The sequence below is a fragment of the Schistocerca nitens genome, chromosome 3 (genome assembly GCF_023898315.1).
Source record: "Schistocerca nitens isolate TAMUIC-IGC-003100 chromosome 3, iqSchNite1.1, whole genome shotgun sequence".
Taxonomy (NCBI): domain Eukaryota; kingdom Metazoa; phylum Arthropoda; class Insecta; order Orthoptera; family Acrididae; genus Schistocerca; species Schistocerca nitens.
In genome coordinates this window covers 907404158-907423072 of record NC_064616.1, presented here as the reverse complement: position 1 = coordinate 907423072, position 18915 = coordinate 907404158, and the positions used below count along the sequence as shown (strand labels likewise).

Genomic DNA, 18915 nt, shown 5'->3' with positions numbered 1-18915 from the left:
CTCGAGGAGTGGTGTGGTGAGTGTCCTCAACACATGGTGAAACCACTTCCAGATGTTGCGGGTTGGGCAGCCATCCATCATTACAGATGTTGGGCGTTGTAGCACGAACAGACTGGTAAAACAGGACAGTCGGTGAACTGTTGTGAAGGTAACATCAAACTTCAAAGCTGGGCAGAGTACAGGTGTGTCTGAAGACACAGTGCACCAAACACTACTAACAATGGGCCTCCACAGCTGATGATCAATGCATGTGCCAGTTTTAAAACAATGACATCAGCAACTAAGACTGAAATGGGTACTTGACCATCAGCACTGGATATTGGCTCAGTGGCAGAGCACTGCGTGGTCTGATGAAGCTCGATACCTTTTTCATCATGGTGATGGGACAACACAAATCCGTTGTCTTCCAGGGGAACAGCTCCTTGACACCTATACTTCGGGGCAGTGACAAGCTGGTAGCGGCTCCATTGTGTTCTGGGGAACATTCATGTAGGCATCTGTGGGTCCAGTGACGCTCATGCAAGGCACCTTGACGGCCAAGGAATGTTGTACACTGATTGCAGACAACATACACGCCTTCATGACTATCATATTTCCTGGTGGCAATGGCATGTTTCAACAAAGCCAGGAGTGTGCTGAAGTGTTCAAGGAACACAGCGGTGAGTTCCAGTTGACATGCTGGCCCCGCAACTCACCAGGTGTGAACCTGATCAGACATATCTGGGATGTGATTGAATGTGGCATGAGAAGAGCTTATCATCCCCCCCCCCTCCCCCCCCCCCCAGAATTTACAGGAATTAGTGGGCTTGTGTGTGTAGATGTGATGCCAACTCCCTCCAGCGACCTACCAAGACCTCATTGCTTCCATGCAGTGACATGTCGCTGCTGTTATCTGTGCAAAAGGTGGATGTACAAGCTATTAGGCAGGTGGTCATAATGTTCTGGCTGATCAGTAAATATAACTTACTCGCCAAAACTGTTTTTTAAGAAATCAGCCTTCAGCCTTATTACACATGAATGGCTGTGGCATGAAAGCTTCTTTAATTTATGTTGTAACAAAAGGTTTCATTTTTTGGAACTAATTAAAAGTGGTGAGGTATATTGCAAACTATTTCAACTTCTATATGAAACCACTTTATATATAATTGTTTCTAAGATATTCCCTCTAAAGTTAATGTGCCAAATTATCTTCTGGGGTGTGCTTTACCCCTTAAAAGTGAAATTGCGCAAAAATGAAAAAATATGCATTGCATTGTTTTGACCCCTTTATGTAGGTGCCAAGTTTCATTGAGCCTGTTTATTTACAACTGACAATGTTTCCTTGTGAGTCACGCAGGGTCCAATGTTGAATGCAATTGAGTCTGGTTGGTAGGACTGGCGGTGGAAAAATGTTTCCACTCCTGGGATCAGGAGAAGGGGAGAAGGTTTTTAACTAGACCAGCAGGACTGAATTTGGAAATAGGGGAGAAGTAAGGCCTTTGGGAAGGAAATATACTTCTGTGGGACTCGCACTTTTGAAGGACAGGTTCATTATTGTGTTGTATTTTTCTTTGTGTAGGTTCTAGGTTCTGTGTGCTGGTGGGATTGAGATTCTGAGGGTGTGGTAAATGTAGTAGGTCTGCAGGGCAGGGCTTGGCAGTGTTGAGGGGAGGTGTGAGGAAACTTTCTGTGGAGGTAGTGGATAATGGTAGTCCAAGGTGGGAGCATTAAGTGAACAGGCTGGAGGGTGTTTTGATGCTGCACTAGTTCCGGAAGGGCAAGGGTTTCAATCTGAGAAATAGAATGCAGGAATTTGGAATTGCAAAGCATGTTAATTTTACAGATGTAGAGGAGGAACTGCAAGGAGATTTGGACCTGATTTATACAGTTTTGCAGGACTAGGTTAGTGGGGGCTATGGATTGATGGAATATAACTGGGTATAGGCCATTGCGGGGGTGTATAAAAAGACGATAATGGTGGGGTGCAGGTTGGTCGGTGGATATGTGTGAAGATAGGGGGCAGCAGGTGTAATTGGATGAAGTGAGGTCATTATGTACATGCTTGAATAAGGGACAAGAGATGAAGGGATGGTTAGGCATGGGGTGCAACAAAATTCAAGTGACACAGAAAGCCACAAAAAAACATACAAAAATAACTGAGAGTGAAGTGAGGTAGTGTGAACAGTTTCAAGGTACAGGAATAATTGAATAATAGGGAAGAATGTCTGAAACAATGTGCCACATATACAATTGGCACGGCCGTGAAGATGTGTGTTCCGCGCAGGTGTGATAGTTGATACTGGATGGCTCGGAAGTCGAGGCATGTGTAGTTCAGAAGGCAACAATAAAACATAGGAAAGAACAGAAAGAAAAGGGTGGACACGGAGTAAAGTAAAGTAGTTAGAGAATAGTGATAAAGGAAACAGTACAGGGTTGTGAGAATGAAGGAAAGCCCTTAGAAAAAATCATACACTCGTTCTTTCAAGTTTTTGACATAATTTTACAATAAACATTGATATGGCAAGTCTGCAAATTTTGCACTCTGAATGTTCTCAGTGCAGTTACTACTAACACTGTGCATTAGACACTAGTAAACACTCTGAATATACAAGTTTGATGTAAGCCTGGCAGAGCAATGGCACAATGACTCTATGGAACTCTCACTTTACTCCAGGTGGAACACAAGGAGGAACTGCCACACTTGTCCTTGAGGTTATATTTCATAACCGCTGCACAGTTGTGGCACCTCACAACTCCTGAGAGGCACGGCACAAGCCTCATCCGAATTGGTGGCACCTGTGATGCTACGTGGACATGTCGGATCTTTGCGGTGGTAGACTGCTGTGTGACATTATCAATGATTGACATCATCATGGGTCATAATAAATGATAAAATTGTTTGCCTAATCAGTACTTTTGTGATTTCATGTTCTGTTGCCCCTCAAATGACAAATGACACTTTTAATTCCCAAATACACAATTTCCTTTGACTGTGACAATACCATTCCATTTTCTCATATTGTCTGTAAATTTTACTCTCTCTTTCATTACTAAAATACAGTAATGCCATTTTAGTACTTAAATTATCAAGTGTTGAGCGCACAGTCCTATTTTGGCAGTGACATGAGCACTCACTGGAGCAGCATTAGCGGACAGTCTAGTGGTATAATTGATATATATCTGTACCTGAAGAGTGTCCCAGCACCAACTTAATGAAGAATGAGGTTCTTTGTGCAAAGTTCCGGTAGCCAGAGCAGTGAATACTGGGGGCAATACCACCAGTTGTGACCAAATAGTGCTCAATCATTTGTGGAAAACAACTTGAAAAGGACATGGGGTTCCCATTCATCCCAGTTTTATCAGGACAGTTCCAATTTTTTAACAAAATTTCCCCAAACAACCTTTGAGGACAGTGAAATTTTCCAGATTTTCATCTTTTTTAGCATGACTAATTTTTTCTTTCAAAACTAATCACCTATCCAGATACAATTCTTTGTTCATCTAAAGTTTTGGAGCATTGATATTACACTTCATTTACACAAAAGCTAAATTGTATCGGTTGACAAGTTCGATTTTTTTTTTTTTTATTTATTTATTCCGATTTTGGCCGTCTAGGGACCGCGTTAAACAACTATTTTTCAATGTACATATCTCCTATTGCGCTCCTCCTCTTTTCTCTTCTGCCAATATGTCTTCATCCTCTCTCTGTGCTGCTCCCTTCGGTCTTCTGTCCACACTGTTCCTCCAGTTCTTCTCTTCTTCACTTCAAATCCTTCAAAATGTTGAATTTTGTCTCTCATTAAGTCTCTGTTGGTTATATCATCTTCTCCTATACCCATCTCCTCTAAGTCTGCTTTGACTTCTTTGAACCAGGTAATTTGGGTTCTGGGGTTCTTGTCAAAAAACATGAATATTTTCTTTGTCAGCCTTTCATCATTCATTCTTTTCAAATGGGCGTAAAAGCTTACTCTTCTCTTCCTCATAGTATCTCCCACTTTCTCAATTTTGTCATACACTTCTCTATTACTTCTAAGACAAGTTCGATATAATATACTGATTCTCTTGGAAACTCGTTGGTACTGTGACGTAAAAAATTTTGTGTGTTCTAACTTGAAGGAACTGAAAGAAGCACAGCTTAATTACGTGATGATAGTCTTCCAGCTACATGGACTGTGTAGTGATTACATTTTACCGGCCAGGTAAAGACATCATAATGAGTGTGTTGGAGTTGGTGAACTGTCGTGTCAAAAATTCCGAGCATTTGCCTTCATATGGTTGGAAAAGTTTGGTCTTGAGAAAAAAGGGTGTAGCAGTTATAATTGGCAATTTGAATACCAATTATCAATGAAAGAAAAGGGAGATAGAAACAATCTTTTTTATTTTAAGTTGCAAGAAAAAAGTGAAAATAATTTAATAAGGGTAGGACGTTGTGTTGGTATTGTGCACAATGCTGTCCATAGTGGTGTAGGTGGCTTGCCTGTTGGTATACAGCTCTTAATTGGAAAATATACCAACAATTCTATATTTATGCTGCACAGACTGAAAACAAACTAAAACCATTCTGTGAGTTAGCTGAAGTAGAATGCAAGAATCTCCTTTGTCACCTTTCAGTTCCTTTCTAAGTCAGTTAATACTTTTCTGCAACAGTATGGTATGCATTGAAAAAGAAAGTGTAACTGTAATTGAAGTTGCAGACAAAATAAATACATTGGCCAGCAAATTAGAAGCCAGAAAACCGGAAAGATTTTTGACATCTACAGTAAAATAATAGTTACACGAGTTTCTAAGTGACGGCCTAGTGACACTTGATCAGTTTAACGGTGTCACCACAACTGCCTATTATACCTGCATAGGACATATTCATGAATGATGTGAATCATCTGCTGTGGCTGAGCGGTTCAAGGCGCTTCAGCCCAGAACTGCGCTGCTGCTATGGTTGCAGGTTCGAATCCTGCCTCAGGCATGGATGTGTGTGATGTCCTTAGGTTAGTTAGGTTTAACTAGTTCTAAGTCTAGGGTACTGATGACCTCAGATGTTAAGACCCACCGTGCGGGATTAGCCGAGCGGTCTAAGGTGCTGCAGTCATGGACTGTGCAGCTGGTCCTGGCGGAGGTTTGAGTCCTCCCTTGTGTGTGTGTGTGTGTGTGTGTGTGTGTGTGTGTGTGTGTGTGTGTGTGTCCTTAGGATAATTTAGGTTAAGTAGTGTGTAAGCTTAGGTACTGATGACCTTAGCAGTCAAGTCCCATAAGATTTCACACACATTTGAACATTTTTGTTAAGTCCCATAGTGCTTAGAGCCATTTGAGCCATTTTGTGAATCATCTCTGGAGTCTCTTTAGCCAGTAGAGTTGATTACCCTGTATAAAACCATTAGCTTAGTTTATAATTTTGTAAAATTAGTGTCATGAACTTCAGTGTGGATGAGGGAAAATTCTTGGATGAGTACTGCTGTGGAGGCGAAGACAAACTGCTGGACTGGAATATCAAATCGTACGTTAGTTTCTGTGAAAAAGCCAGTAAATTTTTACTTGTTTTCAAATTGAGCGAATGTGTCAAAAAATTAGAAGTTTATTTCAGTTTTCACTGGCAATTCCAGGTTCTAATACATCTGTCAAAAGAGGGTTTTCAATAATTAATGATTTTTGGACAAATGACAGAAAAAGAAGACTCAAATTAGAAACAGGAAGAGTTGTGACATTGATAAAAACTGTATTTGTTAGCCTCTATAATTTAATACTTTATTTTCATTAACTTCTAGAGCAAATACTCACCACTAAAAAGTGCTGCTTAAGTACTGATGAGTCTGTATTGTCATCTTCAAACAAAATGTGTGAAATTTGTCCTTATATTTACATCCAGATTGAGTATGCAATAGTGCTAACCTCTCACCAATGGCATGGCAGATTATTCAAAAATAAATTATTATTTATCCTATATTGGCAGTAAAGTTGTCCTGTGTCGATTTTTACCGATTTGTCCTAAATTTTTGCAAGTTATTTTGAAAATGTACTGAATTTGTTTACAAATAATATGGGAACAATAAGTGTCTGACATTAGACACACTGTAGGTAGTCTTGTTGGTGATGACAGTGGTGATGCACCTTTACCCTCAAGAACTACACATCCTCCATAGGCTGCTCCTCCATATCACAACCAATTTCCAGAAATATAACCATTTTGTTTCCTCGCAAGCAATGCATTTTCATCATTGATCAGAATTATGCTAGTCATTTGATGCAAATGTTGTGCATAATTTTTTTGTAAATATGTTTGTAGGAGTTACTAACAGTTCAACTTTAATCAATGAAAAAAATTATGGTCATGCATTTTTAAAAGGTGACTACCATTTTGAGCAATGTCGTAATAGTGTGGTGTTGTGTTTGTCTATTAGTAATTAGTTCATATGTGTGTAGTTTTTGCATGTGAAAACAGAATTGAAAACAAAGATAAATAAAGATTGAGCCACAAAAGACAAAGAACAGAAAAAGGAGAGATGATGAGTTAGACACATTTGTAAGATTATGAAAGGAATTTCAGATTAAATCTACATTTATATGAGTGGGAGCACGTGAATAAAGATGACAGTGAGAGAGGGAAAGGAACTGTGAATCACAGAGTTTATTAGCGAAGTGCCCGCATCTCGTGGTCGTGCGGTAGCGTTCTCGCTTCCCACGCCCGGGTTCCCGGGTTCGATTCCCGGCAGGGTCAGGGATTTTCTCTGCCTCGTGATGGCTGGGTGTTGTGTGCTGTCCTTAGGTTAGTTAGGTTTAAGTAGTTCTAAGTTGTAGGGGACTTATGACCACAGCAGTTGAGTCCCATAGTGCTCAGAGCCATTTGAACCATTTTTTTTATTAGCGAAGCATGTAGCTTGATATCTAAACAAACAATAACCATCTTAGAGTACACTGACGAGAGAAAACATTACGACCACATGTTTCGTAGCAGTTGGTCCGCATTTTTAACAACACAGCAGGGATTTTGCGTGGAATGGATTCAACAAGTCGTGGTAGGTTTCTATACATATGTGGCACCTAATGTATATGCACAGGTACACAGTTCCCTGATATTATTGACTGTTGGTTTGTCGACCCATAGCTGGTGCTTAATAGCACACCAGATGTGTTCCCTCAAGTTCAGATCAGGAAAAATTGGTGATGGCTTGTCGGCTCAGAGATTGAGCTCGATACCACCAGAGGTGTGTTCTATTAGCTTCAGATCAGGTGAATTAGGTGGCCAAGATATCATTGTGTGATCACTTTCGTGCTCCTCAAACCACTGAGGTACTGTTCTGGCCTTGTGATGTGGACAGTTATCGTGATGGAAGATGCCATCACCAGCTGGTAAGGCATCGAGCATGAAGGGATACTGGTGGTGCCCAATAATGTTCATATAGTCAATAGCTATCAAGGTGTATTTGATTACTATCGCAAGCTCCATGGAAATGCACCTGAAAGTCCCTCATAGCACGGTACTGGCCCTTCCGGTCTTCGCCTATGGCATGTGATGCACGTTTCGAGTAACTGTTCGCCTGGATGGTAGTGTATCCTAACATGATCATTGACCTGGTGTAACAAGAAACATGATCATTTGATCAGATGACACAGTTTCATTGATTCATGGGTCAATCTTGATATGATGCCCACCACAATCATACTTGAAGATATCATTGAGTCAACGTGGGAACAGGTCTACCTGGCTGCTGCAGAGACCAATGTTCGACAGTGTGTACTGAACACTGTGCACCAAAACATTTGTGCCTGTGCCAGCATTATACTCTGTCATCAAACCTGCTGTAGACCACAGTCTTAGTTAGCATTGACATGCATTGCATCTTAATTAACATCTGGTTTCCTGCATGTGATTTCATTGTCCATCAACCACTTTCTGTCGACAGTTGTGACAGTAGAAAACAAACAGTTGACCGGTTTTGCTGTTTCTGAGATACATGGTTCCCATGTGTCAGGCCATAAGAATCTCCCCTTTGTCAAAGTTTCTCATGTCAATGAATTTCCTGATTTGTCCCCTGTATCATAACTAGCAAGGTTCCCCATTCATCTCTGCTCCACTTATTTACTTTTCTTACCCTATAATGTGCCCACAATGTAAGCAGATGGCGTTTAGTCTTGCAGTGGACAGCAGTCAGTGTTTCAGCACATCAGTGTTTGTATTCTGTTTACATCTGTGGCTAGTACACTGAAAATCTGAATCTCAGCTAAAAATAGGAAAAAGTTTATATGTGAATAAAAAATATTTCAGATAGAGAAGACAGCATAAGCTTAATACTGTTCTGCTAGTTTCATTCATGAGTGGAAATATTTTATTTGCTGTAATGTACTCAGTACGAGCTGTCAGAATACTTTTTTTTTTTTTTTTTTTTTTAAACATAATTTGATGCTGATAATGTTCCTACAACTGAAGAAACTGCAAAAAGGTGGGAATTTAAGGAGATGGGACCTGGATAAACTGAAAGAACCAGAGGTTGTAGAGTTTCAGGGAGAGCATACGGGAACAATTGACAGGAATGGGGGAAAGAAATACAGTAGAAGAAGAATGGGTAGCTCTGAGGGATGAAGTAGTGAAGGCAGCAGAGGATCAAGTAGGTAAAAAGACGAGGGCTAATAGAAATCCTTGGGTAACAGAAGAAATATTGAATTTAATTGATGAAAGGAGAAAATATAAAAATGCAGTAAATGAAGCAGGCAAAAAGGAATACAAACGTCTCAAAAATTAGATCGATAGGAAGTGCAAAATGGCTAAGCAGGGATGGCTAGAGGACAAATGTAAGGATGTAGAGGCTTGTCTCACTAGGGGTAAGATAGATACTGCCTACAGGAAAATTAAAGAGACCTTTGGAGAGAAGAGAACCACTTGTATGAATATCAAGAGCTCAGATGGCAACCCAGTTCTAAGCAAAGAAGGGAAGGCAGAAAGGTGGAAGGAGTATATAGAGGGTTTATACAAGGGCGATGTAATTGAGGACAATATTATGGAAATGGAAGAGGATGTAGATGAAGATGACATGGGAGATAAGATACTGCGTGAAGAGTTTGACAGAGCACTGAAAGACCTGAGTCGAAACAAGGCCCCGGGAGTAGACAACATTCCATTAGAACTACTGATGGCCTTGGGAGAACCAGTCATGACAAAACTCTACCATCTGGTGAGAATGATGTATGAGACAGGCGAAATACCCACAGACTTCAAGAAGAATATAATAATTCCAATCCCAAAGAAAGCAGGTGTTGACAGATGTGAAAATTACCGAACTATCAGTTTAATAAGTCACAGCTGCAAAATACTAATGCGAATTCTTTACAGACGAATGGAAAAACTGGTAGAATCGGACCTCGGGGAAGATCAGTTTGGATTCCGTAGAAATGTTGGAACACGTGAGGCAATACTAACCTTACGACTTATCTTAGAAGAAAGATTAAGAAAAGGCAAACCTACGTTTCTAGCATTTGTAGACTTAGAGAAAGCTTTTGACAACGTTAACTGGAATACTCTCTTTCAAATTCTGAAGGTGGCAGGGGTAAAATACAGGGAGCGAAAGGCTATTTACAATTTGTACAGAAACCAGATGGCAATTATAAGAGTCGAGGGACATGAAAGGGAAGCAGTGGTTGGGAAGGGAGTAAGACAGGGTTGTAGCCTCTCCCCGATGTTGTTCAATCTGTATATTGAGCAAGCAGTAAAGGAAACAAAAGAAAAATTTGGAGTAGGTATTAAAATTCATGGAGAAGAATTAAAAACTTTGAGGTTCGCTGATGACATTGTAATTCTGTCGGAGACAGCAAAGGACGTGGAAGAGCAGTTGAACGGAATGGACAGTGTCTTGAAAGGAGGATATAAGATGAACATCAACAAAAGCAAAACGAGGTTAATGGAATGTAGTCAAATTAAATCGGGTGATGCTGACGGGATTAGATTAGGAAATGAGACACTTAAAGTAGTAAAGGAGTTTTGCTATTTAGGGAGTAAAATAACTGATGATGGTCGAAGTAGAGAGGATATAAAATGTAGACTGGCAATGGCAAGGAAATCGTTTCTGAAGAAGAGAAATTTGTTAACATCGAGTATAGATTTAAGTGTCAGGAAGTCGTTTCTGAAAGTATTTGTATAGAGTGTAGCCATGTATGGAAGTGAAACATGGACGATAACCAGTTTGGACAAGAAGAGAATACACTCCTGGAAATGGAAAAAAGAACACATTGACACCGGTGTGTCAATCCCACCATACTTGCTCCGGACACTGCGAGAGGGCTGTACAAGCAATGATCACACGCACGGCACAGCAGACACATCAGGAACCGCGGTGTTGGCCGTCGAATGGCGCTAGCTGCGCAGCATTTGCGCACCGCCGCCGTCAGTGTCAGCCAGTTTGCCGTGGCATACGGAGCTCCATCGCAGTCTTTAACACTGGTAGCATGCCGCGACAGCGTGGACGTGAACCGTATGTGCGGTTGATGGACTTTGAGCGAGGGCGTATAATGGGCATGCGGGAGGCCGGGTGGACGTACCGCCGAATTGCTCAACATGTGAGGCGTGAGGTCTCCACAGTACATCGATGTTGTCGCCAGTGGTCGGCGGAAGGTGCACGTGCCCGTCGACCTGGGACCGGACCGCAGCGACGCACGGATGCACGCCAAGACTGTAGGATCCTACGCAGTGCCGTAGGGGACCGCACCGCCACTTCCCAGCAAATTAGGGACACTGTTGCTCCTGGGGTATCGGCGAGGACCATTCGCAACCGTCTCCATGAAGCTGGGCTACGGTCCCGCACACCGTTAGGCCGTCTTCCGCTCACGCCCCAACATCGTGCAGCCCGCCTCCAGTGGTGTCGCGACAGGCGTGAATGGAGGGACGAATGGAGACGTGTCGTCTTCAGCGATGAGAGTCGCTTCTGCCTTGGTGCCAATGATGGTCGTATGCGTGTTTGGCGCCGTGCAGGTGAGCGCCACAATCAGGACTGCATACGACCGAGGCACACAGGGCCAACACCCGGCATCATGGTGTGGGGAGCGATCTCCTACACTGGCCGTACACCACTGGTGATCGTCGAGGGGACACTGAATAGTGCATGGTACATCCAAACCGTCATCGAACCCATCGTTCTACCATTCCTAGACCGGCAAGGGAACTTGCTGTTCCAACAGGACAATGCACGTCCGCATGTATCCCGTGCCACCCAACGTGCTCTAGAAGGTGTAAGTCAACTACCCTGGCCAGCAAGATCTCCGGATCTGTCCCCCATTGAGCATGTTTGGGACTGGATGAAGCGTCGTCTCACGCGGTCTGCACGTCCAGCACGAACGCTGGTCCAACTGAGGCGCCAGGTGGAAATGGCATGGCAAGCCGTTCCACAGGACTACATCCAGCATCTCTACGATCGTCTCCATGGGAGAATAGCAGCCTGCATTGCTGCGAAAGGTGGATATACACTGTACTAGAGCCGACATTGTGCATGCTCTGTTGCCTGTGTCTATGTGCCTGTGGTTCTGTCAGTGTGATCATGTGATGTATCTGACCCCAGGAATGTGTCAATAAAGTTTCCCCTTCCTGGGACAATGAATTCACGGTGTTCTTATTTCAATTTCCAGGAGTGTAGAAGCTTTCGAAATGTGGTGCTACAGAAGAATGCTGAAGATAAGGTGGGTAGATCACGTAACTAATGAGGAGGTATTGAATAGGATTGGGGAGAAGAGAAGTTTGTGGCACAACTTGACTAGAAGAAGGGATCGGTTGGTAGGACATGTTTTGAGGCACCAAGGGATCACAAATTTAGCATTGGAGGGCAGCGTGGAGGGTAAAAATCGTGGAGGGAGACCAAGAGATGAATACACTAAGCAGATTCAGAAGGATGTAGGTTGCAGTAGGTACTGGGAGATGAAGAAGCTTGCACAGGATAGAGTAGCATGGAGAGCTGCATCAAACCAGTCTCGGGACTGAGGACCACAACAACAACAACAACAACAACAACAACAACAACAATGTTCCTACAGATAAATGTACTACCTGTTTCAGTTATTAAAATTTTCATTGTTTTCTGTTTTAAATATTTTCAAGTCAACAGTGTAGTTACAGACCACACGATCATGTCACAAGCCTACCAGTATGTAGGCTGTGTGTTAAATCCAGTGAAAGTAAAAGTAGTGGAATTTTCTTGGCTAACTACTATACAGAAACTCAACTTCCTAGCCCTACAAAACTTGCGAGCCTTGAAATTCAGCTTGTATTTGAAGCCTTGAAATTCAGCGTGTATTTGAAGTCAGCCAGCCATCCTAGGACAATTTGTAACTACTAAGACAGCACACTGCCAAATTACATTTCTCCAGTGAAAGGAAAAAAAATGAATGTTTGAAATTTAGCTAGTGGTAAGCTTTGATGAACTACACTAAATACTATTTTGTTAAACAACTTGTCATATCTGTAAATATGTCTTCAGAGGAATGGTGTAACTTACAGAGAGACTATGGGATGGTTATTTTGTTGTTACACATGTATAAAACAATTATCAGCTCTGAAGTTGGTTTGAACACTGCTGTGTTTTACGAGGACTGTTCAGAGGTGGTATTCTCAAGCATACATGTGACCTGAGGGCCATTTCTCACAGCCAGTTTACGAGGCTGTGCAGTCTAACATAGAATCTGAGCATTGTTGCAGCTTTATATTTTTCACATTCTTACTGAGCATTAATGACACACACTGCACAATTTAACATAAATGTGTTGATGTAGAAACAGCCGTACTTCAGCTGTTTTATACCTGGTTAATAGGATACACTACCAGTTTCTAAATAAGTAATCAAACTTTCTGAAATTTTAATCTGCCTCCTAATTTTCTTTATATATTTTAATGTGAAAGTTGACAGTTGTTGACAGTGTGAATCTGAATGTTCCTATTTTAAGACAGTTGAAGGATAAATGAAGGTATATTTTAATATGTGCTATTATTCCTCTTTAATTTTTGAAGTGTAGTGGAGGTTACTAGAGTGCTCACTGCTGCTGCCAAAAACTCATAACAGTTGCTCTTAAACCTGTGGAAATAAGATGCATATTACCTTAATATACACACATGTTACCGAAATATCGTGATATTAGTTACTGATAAAATAAAATAATATACATTTTGCCAACTTTTGCGGAGAAGGGGCAGATATCTCATTTTGAAGATAGAACATTCATCATATGTAATTAGTTTATAAGGGGAGAAACTATGCTGCTTATTGTGATTGAAATATTACACAGGAGAATGAAATGTGAATTTGAAGTAAGGATAAAAATCAATTTTGCATAAGGTTGGTGTTATGTAACTTCAGGTTTTTGTTGAATTTGTGTTTATTCTAAGTTAAATATACCAAATGAAAGTTGGAGATAAGCGTAATAATATACTAAAAATATTTCTAAACTGATCATCAGAATCGCTGTTGTTCTTACTTATACTCAGAGAACTGTATAATAGGTTTTAAACTTTCATATAAATTCTGTAAAAAAACAAATACATTTTCTGATTTAGTTCCAGAAAAAGTGTGGACTTTGGAGAACCTAGATGACATTGAATGTAAAAATTTAAATGTTGACATGGAGAAACAGGATGAAGGAGAGAAGTGGTGGGAATACTCACCTTTAACAACACTGGATCTGAGTCAGAATTGCATTGTGGGAATTCCTCCTGATATATCAAACTTGGATGCCTTGACCATATTGAAAGTAAATATATTAATCCATGTGTGTTTTTGTGTGATTTTTGTTCATTTTTGTGTGATTTCATCTCTTTTCTTATATATGGATTTCTAGTTACTTATTTTTTGGATTCTAGTTACTTATTTGCCACAAGTATAGTTTGTTCTTTCCAAAAACATTTCATCCCTTTCATTTGGAAACGAATGTATTTCATTACATCATTATGTATGAGTAGTCCTACTAGGGGTACTGCTTTGATGTGGACTGTCCCAATTTGATCATGTTGTCCTTGCATCCCCTGCCTTTCTTTCATTTTGGCCCAGTTGTTTGGTCACATATTAAAAATGTCAAATATACCAGCAGTAAATATAGTGCACTTGGTAAAATAACCTGTAAATGTGAACATTTTAGGTTAGGCTTTATGGCGACTTTTTTTGATATTGAATGAAATAAATGTTTACCGCTAGCAGTCAGTGTTTAATTTATTTCCACAATGTATTTCAAAGGTTTAAACCTCCATCAGATGGATTTTTATGTATTAATGTGATGTGTGCGGTGTGTTAAGACTTTGGGTAACCTGTGGTACTGTCTGGAGTGGTCACAGGCTCCTTTCTCTGTCGTAATACATCACCTATATGCTGTCACATATTAAAAATGAAGGTGGTGTGTCTATTTATAATGTGTGACAGTGTATATGTGATGTATTAACTACTGAGAAATGAGCCTGTGACCACTGGAGACAAGTCCACAGGTTTCCCCAAAACCATAACACGACACACATAAGTTTCTCAATTGCCAGATGATGATGATGATGATGATGATGATGATGATGATGATGATGATAAAAATTCGTGCAAACAAGCTGATGAGCTCTACTAAGTGTACCGATATCTCATCAAAAGGAGATGCTTGTAATTGCAAGGAAACTATGTAAGACATCTCAACTTTGTGTTTAGCAGAAGCACATGCTAAAAGCGTGATAAACTGTTGTTCACTAGGAGAAAAACGACTACAGAAAAAGGTGAGACTATTTGGTGACAGTTGTGCACACAATGTATCACTGTCATTGATAAACAGTGTAACAACAGTGTTTGTGTTTCTTTCCATGTAAAACCTGGAGTTAATTTGGACAGTTTAAACAAAGAATGCTCTGGTCTCACAAGAAATGATTGTATTTTACTTATAGGTGCTGCTAATGATGTCTATAGAAATGAAGCTAGTGCCAGTATCAAAATATGTTCACAGTACTGCAGCTCCTGCACTTTACCAATTTTATTTCAATGATGCTACCACTAAGATATGACCTACCAGACTGGTCATGCATAAACAAAGAACTCAGACTAACTAATTTGAAATTAAAAAGTCCCTGTATAAAATTTACAAATGTTAAGTTGTTAGACATTAGCTTTTGTGCCAGAAACTGTTTCACATGGCACAGTATGTATCTCAACAAATATGGCAGCAGGATTGTAGATTCTGACATAAGCACAGCTCTCGACAAGACTTCTCTCATTAACCAAAGTGGAAATAAATCTGTTATGGCCCTGGATTCTCCTACACAGAGAAACTAGAGTTGACAAATTCCCATGGAACTTCGTCTGTAAGCAACAAAATAACATGGAAATGCGATGTAGAAATACAGACAGCCCCCCCCGCCCCCCCCGCCCTTGCTCCGCAGACTTGGCTATCATTATATAGTATCATCAATAAATAACAAACCGATAGAAGTGGAAGTCTACCTGTAAGGCAGCAGTATCAACGTTGATGTTATTTCAGCGCATGCAACGAAACTGACCACCTAAATATCAAGGAACATTTTGAGCATTGTGCTGTAGAAATCAAAGCAGTCTAACATAATAGTAGTTTGTATTTACCGTTCTCATCATGGCAACATATGACAGTTTCTGAATGAGCTAGCAAATGTATTGTATTTTTACAAATCCAGAGGTAAAGAGTTCATATTGTGTGGTGATTTTAACATAAATTTTGGTAACATTTCATGTACAGTGAGTGGTGTCCTTAACCTTCTAGCAACTTTCAGTATCCAAAACATAGTAAAGGATCCAACTAGAATAACTTGTGTAAGTCAAGCAGTTGTATAGATGCAATATTCCTGGACCCAAAATTTCTCCCATTTATTAATCTCCTGGGCTGGTCCAGTCCATCTACAGAAGATAGACCAAAAGCCGTAGAATATCGACATTTTCAAAAAGTTACTTCAGTCTGTCCTGGGAATTTATTTACAAGAAAGATAAAATAGCTAGGAAAACTTCACTATTCATTAACATACTGTGTCTTCATTTCAGTATGACTTTTTCAGTAAAACAAATCAAAGTACAACATTGAACCAGAAAAACTAATAATAGGCTGGTCACAAAGGGTATAAGAATGTCAAGTAAGACCAAGAGGTCACTCTGTACACAAGGTATAAAAACATGATCCAAATTTCCATAGTTATTTCGAACTGTGCAAGAATATCCTCCATAAACTAACAGATAAAGCTTATATAAATGATTCTAGTTACAAATGTAAAGCCATGTGGGGTATTGTCAGAAAAACTTTACAAACTGATGACAAACAGAAAACAGAAGAATCTCTCCAATATAATAGAACAAATAAAACACCAAAGATACTTCTGATACATCCAATAAACACTTTCCTGGAATTGTTTGCAGTCTTTCAATTGGTTGCTCTCCAAAAAAACAAACTTCTTCCCTCCAAAGTGTAAAAGCTCTGACAGATCACTTTTTTTAATACCTGCAACTTTGAAGGAGGTTCTTCTAATTATTAGGAGCAGGAAAAATTCCCTCTCATATGGCCTTGATGGTTTATCTAGCTACGTAATAAAGCAGGTTGCTGATGAAATAGTACAACCACTTTGCAACATAATAAACTGCTCCATGGGTACTGGCATTTTCTCTCAGGCATTGAAAACCTCCAGAATAGTTCCATTACACAAGAAGTGGGCAAGCGTTTGGTCAACAACTATTGACATATATCCATCCTCTCAGCGGTGTCCCAAATAACAGAAAAAATGTATATACTCAAGTAATGTCCTTTTCTTGAAAATAACTCCCCACTAACAGCACAACAGTTTGGCTTTCACAAAAATAAATCATCAGTGAGGCTATTTTCATTTACTGACCAGGTAATAAATGCATTTAATGAAAAATAACATGCTTCTGGCATTTCATTGATCTGACAAAGGCATTTGATCTAGTCAGTCACACACCACTCCTATGTAAGCTGGATGCTGACAGTATAAGAGGCATGTGTAATGAATGGTTTCAGTCACATCAATCAAACAAAGGGCAGCTGGTAGAAATAATGACACAATGGAAAAGCATGCTATTCAGATGTAATACCAGTCACATCAGGAGTCCCACAGGGCTCGACCTTCCACCCCGCCCCCCCCTCTTCTTTCTCTTTATTAATGACCTCCCAGAATGTCTACCCTCAACACCTGTGTTATTTGCTGATGATACAAACCTTCTATCTTGTAATATTTATCGACAGCAGATGAGAGCCAACTTAGTTGACAGCTGTGGAAGCTCTATGAAAAAAATCTCTTACAAAATATGGAAAAAAGCTCATATGATATTCTGTCCATCAAAGGACCATGCAACACATAGAATCATTAATCATAGACAAGAAACTTCTCATACACATAAATAAGACTAAATTCCTGGGGCTCTGAATAGACAACACACTAAAGTGGAATATCAACGAAGATAAACCGAGTAGCCTCGTCTATGCCTGTAGAGTTCTTAGTCAAAGGTGTGACTTGACTACCATTAAAACAGTGTACTGTGCACTAGTTAACCCAGTCATCTCATATGGTATTCATTTCTGTGGGACAGTACATAAGCAAATATTTTTTATGTAAAAACAAATTGTCAAGATCATGATTAAAGTACCACCACATACATCTAACAAGCAAATCTTTAAGGAACTGGGAATATTATCTGTCCCATGCATATACATCTTAGAGACTGTTTCATTTGTAAACAGGGATCTCCATCTCATTAAAACAAATAATGGCTTGCATGATCATCACATCTGTAATGATGATAACATTTCATGACGAATCGGAGACTGAGTAAATGACAAAACAATGTGAGGCACATGGGCAGCACACTGTATAATAAATTACCTTGCCCAATCAAAAATAGTAAAAACTGTTTCAGGAAGAATGTTACCAACATAATGCTCTAGCATCATTTTTATACTGATGCCAAATTTATGGAGACTAACTTACGTCACCTGGATCTTTAATTCTGTGTATATATTTAGAAATCTGTGTAGCAAAAAGGCTTGTGCTCATTCAATTGTATATTGCTATAATTTGTATATCATATCATCAACATGATTTCATGGATGAGTAAGTAAATAAACATTAATACAAATAAATCTACCTGATGATGGGGTTTTAAACCTTTGAAATGCATTGTGGAGATAAATTAAACAGTGACTAGTAATAGTGAACTTGTTATTTCATTCAATACAGTAACTTCTCTGTCGCACTCGCTGCTGTCAACTTAAATATTTTGCATCTAGATCTAAGTACTTTTGATGTTGACCTTTTGTTTTCTTCCAAAATTCATAGCATGAATTTGTATGTTTTATTTTTTCACTCATTATTTTGTTCACCATATATGTAATATCTTGTAGCTAATGAGGTCTAGATGTTTTGTTCTATGTTCTAGATATTTTATATGAATTACAACTCTTAGAGCTTGCACTAGCCATGTCATCATTGCACATCTCCTATTGTAGTTGAGATAAAATTCAGTGTCAGAATTTGCAAATTTTGTGTATTGTCCATTAAATTAATTTTCACCTTAAAATGACAAAAAGAAACAGTGTGTTTACAGTTGAATTAACCAAAGGACTAACTGTTCCTGAAGAAAACCTAAATAAAGAAATAAATATGGTCCTGTTCGCTAAGTGAAATGTTGTTTTTGTAAGTTTCAGTATCCCAGTGTTGGTTTCAAACCTTAGAAGCCACTCTGAATGTGCAAAACATGAGGCATGCCTGGTAGTAGTGGCAGGAGTTTTAATAAACATATTGTCATATTTAAGAAATAGTGGTTTAAGTGGCAAATTTTAATAACGGCTACAGCAGCAACATTGGCATTTCTTTGCTATTTATAATCTTTGCTGTGGTTGTTCATCTAAACTAATTTTTTAGCTCTTTGAAACATAATTGTGGACAAGGACATTCATTTCATAATATGGCTAGATGAAACACAG

General features: G+C 39.6%; 1 protein-coding gene across 2 annotated transcripts in view; it reads left to right on the top strand.

Annotated features, from left to right (window-relative positions):
• Positions 1 to 18915, top strand: part of LOC126248963 (leucine-rich repeat-containing protein 40-like) — a 238926-nt gene that overhangs the window by 35628 nt on the left and 184383 nt on the right. Inside the window, exon 2 of one of the 2 annotated variants that reach the window (XM_049950512.1) lies at positions 13496 to 13689. The exons of the other annotated variant lie outside the window; for it this stretch is intronic. Within the exon in view, the coding sequence (XP_049806469.1) occupies positions 13496 to 13689 (194 nt within the window). The remainder of the gene's footprint in view (positions 1 to 13495; positions 13690 to 18915) is intronic. 2 annotated transcript variants of the gene reach the window in all.